At 40.2% G+C, this 12,420-nt stretch overlaps 1 protein-coding gene across 3 annotated transcripts in view; it reads left to right on the top strand.

The window, feature by feature from the left end:
- The window catches only part of Pcmt1 (protein-L-isoaspartate (D-aspartate) O-methyltransferase), a 34,242-nt gene extending 23,329 nt beyond the window's left edge, over window positions 1-10,913 (top strand). The window contains exons 5-8 of one of the 3 annotated variants that reach the window (XM_057761637.1): window positions 1,404-1,524; window positions 2,143-2,228; window positions 3,700-3,869; window positions 7,909-10,913. In XM_057761637.1, coding sequence (XP_057617620.1) covers window positions 1,404-1,524; window positions 2,143-2,228; window positions 3,700-3,869; window positions 7,909-7,921 — 390 coding nt within the window. In that variant the 3' untranslated portion in view covers window positions 7,922-10,913. Of the gene's footprint in view, window positions 1-1,403; window positions 1,525-2,142; window positions 2,229-3,699; window positions 3,925-7,908 lie in introns of all 3 variants that reach the window. The other 2 variants (XM_057761639.1, XM_057761638.1) reach the window with 2 other exon arrangements.
- The last annotated feature ends 1,507 nt before the right edge of the window (window positions 10,914-12,420 follow it).

Below are 12,420 nucleotides of genomic sequence, written 5' to 3'. Positions count from 1 at the left end.
GACCTGGCTCTGAGTGCTGGTATTAAAGGCATGTGCCACCACACCTGGCTTCTATATGTATTTTCATATTTTTCACTAAAAGCAGTAGAGTTGAATGTAAAAATCCCACCTCACCATTTCTTGTTTTTGCTTTGTTTGAAACAAGACCTCACAATACAACCCAGGCTTGTCTCATTTTTATTATGTGGTCAGACTAACCTCTCCTGCCTCGGACCCCCAGATTATGGGTGGTCGGTGAATAAAGTACCTGGCTTCTTAAAAATTTTATATAATACCTGATTTTTAAAAATTTAATTTATCTTTTGGAGACAAGATCTGTAAAACTTATGTCTTAACTCATGTACCACTGTGCCTTGAGTCAATATTTGAGTAGTTTTTAAATTACCCTTTTAGTTAGAGTTCATACATATTAAATATTGTTAGTTAAATCCTGCCACAAAGTTCTGGTTTTAAACATATATATTAGTTTTCTTCTTGTTTGTTTGTTTGTTTCAAGACAGGGTTTCACTATGGTCCTGATTCTCCTGGAACTCGTTATATAGACCAGGCTGGCCTCGAGCTCACAGTGATCCACCTGCCGCTGCCTTCTGAGTGCTGGGATTAAAGGTGTGCACCACCACTGCCCAGGAAAAATATATTAGTTTTTTGAGATGGATCTCGTCATATAATTGTGACCGGAACTCACTGTGTAGAACAGGCTGGTCTTGAACTCACTGATCCACCTGCCTCCGCTTCCTAAGTGTAAGAACTAAAGGCATTTGCCACCCATCATACCTGAATGAGTTCTGGATTTAAAAATTAGAAATCTAGACTGGACAGTGGTGGCACATGCCTTTAATTCCAGCACTCAAGAGGCAGAGCCAGGTCAGTCTCTGAATTAGATGCAGTGTGGTCTACATAGCAAGTTCCAGGGCAGCCAGGACTATACAGTGAGAACCTGTCTCAAGGAAAAACAAAACAAAACAAAACAAAACAAAAAAACCGAAACAAAAAACCAAACCAAACCAAAACAAAAAACAAAAGAACAGGTGGTGGTGCATGCCTTTAATCTCAGTACTCAGGGAGGCAAAGGCAGGTGGATCGTTCCAGGTCAGTCAGGACTGTTACACAGAGAAACCCTGTCTCAAACAATCAAAAGAAAAAAATTATAAATATAAAAGGGATGCAGATTTCTTAGTAAGGTTTTGTAATTTATTTTAACTTTATAATTGCTTAAATAAAATTCAAAAAGTTGAAAAAGTTGTATATGGTAATTGCAATAAACTGAGATTTTAGATTAATGACTTAAAACTGTTTTTTATTTCTCATTGCAGAATATGATTTTAATTAAGGGAACATTTTAAAGACACTCCAGAAAAGCAAATTTACTAATACGAACTCTTGAACTACTTTCTGTTTTCCAGGTTGGACAAAGTGGAAAAGTCATAGGAATTGATCACATTAAAGAACTAGTAGATGACTCAATAAACAACGTCAAAAAGGACGACCCAATGCTTCTGTCTTCAGGACGAGTACGGCTAGTTGGTGAGTAGCACGAAACTTAATGTTTCTTTTTAAGTGGATTTTCAGTATCCTTCATCTTCATTGAAATACGTAGGATAAAAACAGGGTTTTTTTGGTCCATTTTTAATGAACACACAACGTTGCATTGCTTATGATCCCAGCTTGGTGTTTTCCTGTCATCATTGGGGTTGAGTTTGTTTTCATGTTTGCCCATTTGGATTTCCCTCTTGTCAGGTGCCTGTCCAGATATCTGGTTGCATTATTATCTTTGAGATGGGTGTTCTAGCAGTTAGTCTGTTACTTTACGTACATTTCTCCCCCCTTGGTGGTACGCATTTTCATTTTATTGCCACCTTACTTTTACTCATTCATTCATTCGTTTATTTTGCACTGCTCTTGATCATACCCATGGCCTTCCACATGCAGGGTAGTCGCTGTACCATGGAGGTACATGCCCAGCCCTTATGAGGCTGAATTAAGAAATTCTTAATTTTAGTTAGGCTAACTGTTCTTCCACCAGTGCCTTCTGTGTCTTAAGGATATATGAAGTCATGAAAGTCTCTTCCCCGACTCCTCTGCTAGAATTCTTCACACCAAGTGTGACCTGCACAGATTTTCAAAGTGTAACTTCTCTTTCAGTGGGTGATGGAAGAATGGGATATGCTGAAGAAGCTCCTTACGATGCTATTCATGTAGGAGCTGCTGCCCCAGTTGTGCCCCAGGCAGTAAGTTGGGCTTTTTTTTTTGTATTTGTGTGCTTTAGTCCTAAAACTTAAAATATTTATATAGCAATGTAGCGATGAGTTCCAGATGAAGTACAGAATATACTTAGACGTTCATACGTTCTAGTTAATATTAAATGCTAATAGTTTATTAGATAGAAAAGAAAATGTCTGTGTGAGAGAATTTGTTGAGTAGTCAAGGAGGCACTGATGATGGAACCTGGACTGGGTCAGAGTTCTTGGAGCCTCCAGCTCAGAACTCAGGCTGTCTTCCTACAGTCTTAGTTTAGTGATGGTGGTTTGACTTGGGCATAGGAGGACCCTGCATATTAAGAGCTCAGTCCTTATGTAGATTTGAAGTATAAATGTGATGCTAAGAAGATGTAGATGAAAGGACTGACTTTGGGAGCAAGCCTGGATCGGGAGGAAGACATCTCCTATTATGACTGTTAGAACTCAGGATAATAAGTCAAGGGCAACACAGTAATCAAGTGTTCCTTAAGAAAATTAAAATGGAAAGTGACCAGATTTTAACTGAAAGAAACCTTCTCTGGGGCAGTACTATCCTATCCAAAGTCAGGTTTCTTTCTTGCTTTTTTTTGAATAATATAACGTTGTATTATTCAAAGGGTAGAATATGATTTAACCATTTTCAGACCGGAAGGGTAGTCTGGTTCTGCATTCATAGGATTACCCTCATCATATCAATGAAGGAGCCCAGCCCTACTTTCCCACTCTGCTGGTGCCAGGACTCCTAAATGCAGTCATGGCATTAGGATTCCCTTACCATTGTCTCAGTCATGCCCTAGATTCCACGGTAATAGGATAGCAGTTCCTTGTTAATTTTCTGTACTTTTCCCTTCTCCATCTCCCCTTCCACAAAGATCTGGAACACACTGCACTGGCATTGGAATTCTCTGTTGTCGTTGGTTCTGCCCAAACATACTGAGCTTTTTAGTTATAGCAGGTGTTGTGTCAGGTGCTGTGAGGACACAGCATAGTCCATCATCAGATAACTTGTACTTTAGTAGTGGGGGACGAGAGGTAAATGGCTAAGTGGGGAGTATGTTACTATGTTTTCAGCCAACAGGGAATGAAAAATATGTTTTTGGATGAGGGGAGGTCCAGACAGTTGAAAGAGCAGCATTTACGTTTGCTGTCACTGAGTACTGTGTCAAGTCCTTACAGTGGCCCTCTGTTAGAATACTAGTAACCTAGAGATGGTGCAAATGAGGCTGGGTGTGCAGTGTGTTATATATATGCAAGTACTGTGCCACTTGTGAGGGACTTGAGCCACTATGGGTTATGTTATGCTTGAGGGATCCTGATTGATGGTAAAATCACTAAGAAGTGACTACATGGAGTGTGTTTCTGCTTTTGTCCATTGACATTGAACATTGCTTATGGTGCTGTCAGGTGACTTTTTCACATCTGTAATTTGGTGTATTTGTGGGCCTTTTCTTTTTTATCCTAGTTAATAGACCAGTTAAAGCCTGGTGGAAGATTGATATTGCCAGTTGGTCCTGCAGGAGGAAACCAAATGTTGGAGCAGTATGACAAGCTACAAGATGGCAGTGTCAAAATGAAGCCTCTGATGGGGGTGATATACGTGCCTTTAACAGATAAAGAAAAGCAGTGGTCCAGGTGGAAGTGATTTTCTCTTCTGCTCTTTCTTCTTCCACACATTCAAGGTGAAAGGGTGTGGACTTTAAGACATTAATTAGCCTGCAAGAGCTATGTTTGGTGGCTTCCTTCATGCTGCTCCATTAAAGCATCAGAAACTCCTCCCATGAGCCGTGTGACAAATGTGGCCTGGTCTGTTCTTCTTTCAGATTGATGCATTCCACTTAGGAGGCAGAGACAAGCAGATCTCTGTGAGTTCAAGGCCAGTCTGGTCTACAGAGTGATTGTAGGACAGCTAGGACTACACAGAGAAACCCTGTCTTGGAAAAAAAGGGGAAAGACACTATTTTCCTGAATATTTCTAAGTCATGTTTATAGCTGCTATAATAGGTGTGGAAATAAATGTTTTGATCTAGAAAAGAGCCACCATTTCTTGCCTTGTTCATTCCTTCTAATACCACTGGGACAAGGAGAAAGAAAGATTTGTAAAGGGGAAAAATGTTTGACATTTAAAAAAAGATCAGTCCTGGAGAAGATGGTCTAGCTTTTGGATTGTTACTTTGGGTCAGTTTCTGGGTGTGCAGCATGGTTTTAGAGCCATTGTAAGAAGTAAATGTGTCATCATACTTTAGGCCGGCCAGTTCTGAGCTCTTCTAGCTAAGTTTGGGGAGGGGAGGGATTCCAAGGCTGTCGAGTGAGTGAGCAGGTGTCGCAGTCTCCCTGGAGGACATGCACACAGTACTGTTCTCACAGCCCTCTTCTCACACTGCATCGCATGGCTCATCAGAAAGCTGCTGCCTGCTTGCGCATCACAGTATCAGCTGGATGTTCCCTTTGAAGCTGACACCACTTCTCCCCTGGAGAGAAGTGACAGCAGCATACTGGAGTGTCTAGCTAGGTGCTTAAAGCCGGTGCCCAAATCAGGGTGGGCTGACGGTGTCTTTGCCTTAGAATCTTTTCTACTTGACAAGCTTCTTCTTTTAAGAGGGAGTTTTTGGTTTTGGTTTGTTTTGTATTTTAAATTAAAAAAATGATGTAAGTACAACAGAACTTTTAATTTTGCTCTCTCTAAAGAAGGCAGGTACCTTTTAATGACTTTTAAATTTTTCTTTGCGCATGGTACATGCATGTGTGCCACATGGGTGTGGAGCTCTGAGAACAACTTGGAGAAGTCCGCTCTCCCCTCCTATGTGGGGCCCAGGCATTGAGCTCTGTCAGGGGAATGGTAGTGGTTGGCGCATGCTTTTAATCCTAGCACTCAGGAGACAGAGACAGGCGGATCTCTGAGTTTGAGGCCAACCTGGTCTACAGAGAGAGTTCCAGGACAGGCTCCAAAACTACAGAGAAACCCTGTCTCGAAAAACAAAACAAAACAAAAAATTATTATGTACAGTTTGCCCTGTATGTATGTTTGCACACCAGAAGAGGGCACCAGATCTCACTATAGATGGTTGTGAGCCACCATGTAATTGCTAGGAATTGAACTCAGGACCTCCGCAAGAAGAGCAAGTGCTCTTAGCTACTGAGCCATCTCTCCAATCCTCATTTGTTCTTGAATGACAATATATATGATTTAGTATTACCAACATGGAACTATAAAAACTTAATACAACAGACTTACATAGTTGCAACCCACTGACGACATTTAACATATATAGCCATTTTAATGAGCAAATATGGGAATGCTACCTTTTATTGTAAATAATCTGTGCATGTAAGTGAGATAAGCAGAATTTTGAACAGTTGGGAAATTTTAGTAGCTAGAAAGTTGAATGGATTTGAGAAAATTGTCATGTGTGGAAGTTGTCTTTGTGTTTTCACAGCAAATGTTAGCTTTCCTTAGTACCTTAAGATTTAAAATTCCAGGGGCTGGAGAGATGGCTCAGCGGTTAAGAGCATTGCCTGCTCTGCATAAGGTCCTGAGTTCAATTCCCAGCAACCACATGGTGGCTCACAGCCATCTGTAATGAGGTCTGGTGCCCTCTTCTGGCCTTCAGGCATACACAGACACAGAATATTGTATACATAATAAATAAATAAATATTTAAAAAAAAAAAAAAGATTTAAAATTCCAGTCTATGAGCCTAATTTCTTTTTCTTTATTGGGAAAATGTGAAGAAACTCCAGATGTGCCCCAGTAGTAGATTACTTGCCTAGCATGCATAAGGCTTTAAGTTTGATCCCCAGCACCCCCCCTCCCCCAAGAGAAAATGCAATGTAGAGGATATTTGGAGATGTGTTAGGTGTTCTTGATGGGCATTAAAACTTAGTTACTAATTATTTAGTTAGTATTAAGTATAAGTAAATACTTGCTATAAGTAAATACAAGTTTTATAATTTAGTATCCTAATTCATGCTTTAAAAGACACGGGTGTTCAGACTGTGTGACTAGAGCATGTGACTCCTGTAGACTTATAATCTTAACATTTGCATTAATTCTGGTAAAGATTGTTCTATGCTAATTATAATAGTGTGGTTAAAGGACTGTATTAGGAGGGGGTAGAACTGATAATTATCGTGTAAAAGATAATCCAGGGGCTGGAGAGGTGGCTTGGCTTATAAAGTGCTTACTGTGCAAGAATAAGAGCCTGAGTTCAGATCCCTGGCACCATGTAAAAGCTGGCTGTGGTGGCATGTGTCTGTAATTCCAGCACTTAGTGAGTAGGGGAAGGGAGGAGTGGGTGTCCTGTGGGCTTACTGGTTGGCTAACCTTGATGCTCTAGATTAATAAGTAGATCCCATATCAAAAACTAAAGTGGGGAGTAACTGAGGGAGACACAGAGATCAACCTCTGGCCTCTGTACACTATATACACACTCTCACATATGCTCCAGTAATGTAACATAAAAGGGGGCTTATTAGAGAAAGCAATTTTTTCTTGTACCATTTATAAAATACAACTTAAAAGGCACATTATTTGGTAAGCCTTGAACTCAGCACCTCTTTGGGACATGAAAGTTCTCCCTATAATTATGTCTCTTCCATATCCACAGCTTTTATAAAGCATTCGTCTTTGGTGTTGCTGAGACAGGGTGGTGGAGGTGTGCAGAGCTGAGCTTCTGCCATCGTTGCCCATTGCCAGTCACCATCTCTGTCTGCGGCTCACACTTCAGCTCTACAGATATGTATGTCTTATTCTCCCAGTCATTTGAGAATTAATTGCAAAACCATACTTTGTCATCCCTGAAATACAGAGTGTTTAAGTGATGCTTTTGTCACTTGGTAGCTTCAAATGAGGCTTCCGGACTCTGTGATGCTTCATTTATGCACACTGAATTGAGGTAGAATTTATATGCCATCCACTTTCCTTTACACTGCATTTTTACTCCTTCCTTCCTCTCACTGGCAGTTGCTGGCCCAGTGCTGCAGTGGCTGAGCGAATGGTTTCTTTGGAGCCGATAGGCTGCCTTAATGAGATCAGCTGACAGGCATAAGACACCTGCAAACGGGCTCTTCTCCAGAGTTCAGGCTGCAAGTGCTAACAGACTTTCCAAGCAAGACTCTTTATCCAGTTTTGTGAATAGAATTCTTTTTCTGTTTTGGTTTGGTTTTTTGAGACAATAGTTTCTCTGTGTAGCTTTGGAGCCGGTTTGTAGACCAGGCTGGCCTTGAACTCAGAAATCCACCTGCCCCTGCCCCCCAGTGCTGGGATTAAAGGCATGTGCCACTACCACCCAGCGTGAATAGAACTCTTAAAAAATAATTTGAACTCTTAAGTGTTTAGGCTGTCATCTTAGAATCAATAAGGAGATTAGCAAGATGGTCCTAGACAGAAGTCATAATTTTTCTGACTTTTTAGCCTCAAAGAAAGACGTTTAACTTTAGGTCTAAAATCAGTTTGGGTTTTGTGGTTTCCTGCTGTGTTGTGGAGTAGCATGAAAGATGCTTGGGGTGACTGATGTCCGGTTTTGCTTTGGCTTGGAGCTATTTGTGCTTTCATTTCTCTTATTGCATTGCTTGGAATCTGCACATTTTACTGACTTGAGTGTTGTGTCTAAATTGTTAGAGTGCCAAATCACAGCATGTGACTCCTAATTACATTTCTCTCTTTTCTCCCCAGAGATGAACTATAAAGCAACATGAGCTTGACCAGTCTATAACATTGCAGTGGATTGCTCATCTCGGTCCTTAAAGCATTTGAAAACCAACAGCATCACAGCTTGTTTTGGACTTTGTTACACTCTTATTTTCAGCATGAAAATGTGTGGTTTTGTAGGATTTCCTAATTCAAAGAGGCGCAGAGCCAAACTGGTAGAGGAGGGCTGCAAAGTATAAATTTGTGTGTTGTTTTAACATGCCCACACTTTATTTTAAAAATATTAAAAGAAAGGGTTCTCCACATGGAAAACCTAGTTTATTAATTAGTTTTGAAGAATGGCTTTGCTTTTCTTGAACACTTAATTCTGTCCCAATATTAATTTATCAGATTTCTTTTGTGCATCAGATAACACCACCATTCACAAGTCTAGGTTTCTTGGTAGCTGATGTCTGTTAGATGCTACTAAGAAAATAGAGATGAGCTTTCTTTTTAAAGCTTTCGACGTGGTGTCATAGGATAGCATGTTGTAGATACAATCAGCTGCTGTTACCTTAAAACTAGTTGTTTGTAAATACTGAAACCTCAGACGACGGCAGGTGGTGTCCTGTAAGCACTAGCTGTTCAGATTGGACATCTCTGATGTAATTTTCCTCTCTCTAAAAATGATAGGAGGTTGTAGCTCAATATAGTTTTCTGTTTCTAGTTTGCTGCTCATACTGTATCTGCGCCTAACACGCTGTGTAAGCTGTTGCTAGTCTGCACAGTTTATACAGCTCTGCTTTGCCAAATAAAATTAAAAGCAAAAGAAGCATTGGTGGCGTTTGACTCTAGAAGAACAGAGGTCTGCCCACAGTCACGGGGGAAAGTGTCTTCTGCTGCTGCTGCAGTCTGTGAACTCGTAGGAGGTAAATGTGTATAGCATTAGTCCACAGTACATGGCTGCCTTTCTTCAAGACAGAGACTGTGCGCTCATTGTTTCTCACTACCTTCCCAGCCCAGGGCTTGCTATTTTGTAGCTCTGTAGTAAATGTCCAGTGAGTGAGTGGCTGAAGTTAGTATCGGGGAAGAATGTGGTTGAGAATAAACATACCAAAATCTATAAGTAGACTCATTCATTTAATAACTGTAAAGTGTGTGAAGACAATACACTTTGAGGATCTTATTTATGTTTTCTAAGACTTTAGTTTTTATGAAGTTTCTAGAACTGAAGGGAAGATTATCAGCTCCCAATAAGCGGGGCTAGCTTCCCCAGCAGAGCCTTCCATGTGAAGGGCACCTGGTTCTGACAACATTTCTTAGTGTGTGAGAAACCCTTCCCCACTCTCCAAGTCTTCTATCACTAACTTAGAAGTCATGCAGACATCATCTCACAAGTGTCTTCTTGGCTGAGGTTTCAGTCACAAGAAACTAGCATTCTGTGGTCCCACAGACTTGAAAATCTTACCCAGCTTTGGTTTGCTTTGGAATCCTGGTAGGGAACTCTGGTGTTTAGGATGCATGGTTATTTGAAGTATGTGTAAAGGTTAAATGTTCTTTCAGGCTTTAAAGCAAATAAATTCTTAACCGTACCACTAGCCTAGATCCTTGGTAGTCATTACACCATGTTACATGCAGATCTCTATTAGGTTTTGGGATAGAAAAAGGCATTCTATACCAATAGTTTTCAGTGTGGTTGAGGAGAGAGTTTGTAAATAAGCATTATAAACTGCCCCCCAATTTGTACTGCCATCCAATTCTTGGATTTTACCCTTTTAGGAGGTGAAATTTTAGGATGTCAGATAAACAGTTTTAATAAAACATCACTGAGTGGGTAGAGATAGAAATAATCATTTTAATGAAATCTGAGCCTTTAAAAAGAGTTGAATTTATGTATGTGTATAGGAGAAACGAGAAATGTTTGATAATTTCCAAAGCATTTTATTTTCCTTAATAGATATTGTGCCTGTATATAACATAAAGGGCAATGAAGATACTTCAGACGGTTGTAGGCTAGTCTGATCTTGTGAAATAAATTTTTCCCTATAGATTTGATCTTACTGAAAGCCAAACTTGGCTATCAAATGTTGGTGGCAATAAGCTTACATCAGGGTTCAGTTTCTATTAAGGGCTGCTGCTCTTTCTCAGACAGGAACAGTACAGAACACATCGTGGGAAAATAATTCATAACCACTGTCCAAGTGAATATTTTAAAGTCCATTCCCTACTAGATGCTATTGTTCTGTAGGGGAATGGGAGGGGCTTGCTGCCAAGCCTGAGAATCTGAGTTTCAACCCTAAGACGTACACAGTAGAAGGTCTCTGACCTTCACACACATGTGGCATGGTGGCATATGCCTGAAATCCCAGCACTTGGGAGGCGGAGGTAGGACGATTACAGGTCATCCTCAGCTACACAGCAAGTTTGAAGCCAGCCTGGATTCCATGAGACCCTGTCTTTAAAAGAGAAAAGAAAGTGCATCTCTTTACTAAAAATCTTAAAATGTCAATGGATTCTAAAATAGTGTAATTTTTTAGTAATAACTTCGTAAACTCTTCAAGGGATTCTTAGTGTGTGATTACCACCAGGAGGTAATTCCTCTGAGTTTATAAGGCATTTTTTGCTCTAGAAGAGGTAGATTTTTCTAGTTTCTAGTAGTTTAGTGTGCCACTAAAGGAATTCATGCCTGTGTGGTAACCTAACACTAATAAAAAAATAGCAAGCATGGGTCATTTTATAAATTGTTCTAGAATTCAACAGGCTGATAACTTATCTAGTATACATAATTATATGTATAAATTCTTGCAGCATATAAGTCATTTCTTACAGCTTCCTGTGTTCCTAATGACTTAATAGCTTAGCGTGTTCTGCAGTAAAAAAGGTTCTGACTGGAGTTTGGTTACATCTCTGGATTTCTCCTACTGTTTTTCAGAAGGATGGCAGTATTTTGTTCTTAGCATACGTAAAGGTTGTCCATAAAAGGATCCACTTGAAAGGGGACTAGTCCAAGGAAGCTTATGACTGTGCATTGTAATATAATAAAATGGAAATGAAGCATAATAATTTGTTCATCTTGAATTCTTTTAATCTTCTCATTACAGTGACTGGTGGCTTCCCCCACCAACCCTAGGGCTTCATCTTTTTAACTGGTTTTGTGTTTGTATCAATATTCTGTGAAATTCCCTTCTTGTGGGGAAAAAAAAGCAACGATTGACGTTAATCTGTCAGTGCTCACGGGATGGTACTGAACTGGTTCTCTGAACTCTGGGAGCCTCTGGTGTCTGTCTGTCTTTCCACTCTTCCTTCTTTCTGTCATTCAACCTGTGAGGAGCCCCTTCAGGGCTGCTGAATCTGAAGAATTCATTCGACAGTACCAACAGGGTGGGCATGGCACACATGAACGTTGTCAGAAGGCCCTGTGATGGTAGCATGAGGGACATTTTAATTGAGACATCCTACATGTCTTCCAAAACAAGCTTCCAAAAAGCTGCAACCATGCGTGAACCTAGATGTCCCAATGTCACAGGCGGCCATTCTTACTTCAGTCCATTTCTGAGACACTAGCTTTGGGTCTAATTTTTTTCTGTCATCAGTGGTCTCCTACTTAGCCAAGGACTCTAACAGCGTTTAGCCCTGAAGCCACTGTAACTGTCCCCTTTAGCTGGACAGTACTACACTGACATAGGTAAGAACTAGGAAAATAAAGCCACGAGGCAAGAAGTTTGAAGCATTGATACTTAAAAAGCCAACTTCTTGAGGTCATTTGGGAGCAAAGCCTTGAGCTTTCCCCCTTGGTATATAGCTAGAGCAGTTCTTTGTTAGAAATTCTGTTTGAGGTTCAAAACAAAACAGAAAACTGTACAAAGCTTGGGGTTCAAAAGCATGATTAAGTTGTGCTAGGAAGTGGTGTAACCGAAACGGAAATGAAACCTAGACATTAAGTGTTCAGCGGTGATCAATTACAGCCACCTAAGTCACAGAAGCTCAGAGTCAATGCTTATGTTAAGAGCAAGAGCATCCCTGGAGAGGATATGGAGTTGGGAACACTCCTCTACTGCTGGTGGGAGTGCAATCTTGTACATGACATTCTGGAAATCAGTATGGCGGTTTCTCAGAAAATTGGGAATCAATCTACCTCAAGACCCAGGGATATCACTCTTGGGCATATACCCAAAGGATACTCAATCATACCACAAGGACACTTGCTCAACAATATTCATAGCAGCATTATTGGTAATAACTTGGAAACAACTAGATGCCCCTCAACTGAAGAATGGATAAAGAAAATGTACATTTACATAATGATGTATTAACAGTAAAAAACAATGATATGAAATTTGCAGGCAAATGGATGGAACTAGAAAAAAGTCATCCCGAGTGAGGTAACCCAGACTCAGAAAACAAACACAATATATACTCGCTCATAAGTGGTTAGAAGATATAAAGTAAAGCGAAGGATAACCAGACTACAATACACAGTTCCAAAGAATTGGGGGGGGGGAGGAAGGAAGAGGAGTGGGAAAAAGATATATAGCTTAATAAAAACAAAATAAGTTA

Source organism: Chionomys nivalis, chromosome 2 (assembly GCF_950005125.1).
Source record: "Chionomys nivalis chromosome 2, mChiNiv1.1, whole genome shotgun sequence".
In the NCBI taxonomy this organism is placed as follows: Eukaryota; Metazoa; Chordata; class Mammalia; order Rodentia; family Cricetidae; genus Chionomys; species Chionomys nivalis.
The sequence above is the reverse complement of the archived record's forward strand: the minus strand, read 5'-3'. Positions and strand labels throughout refer to the sequence as shown.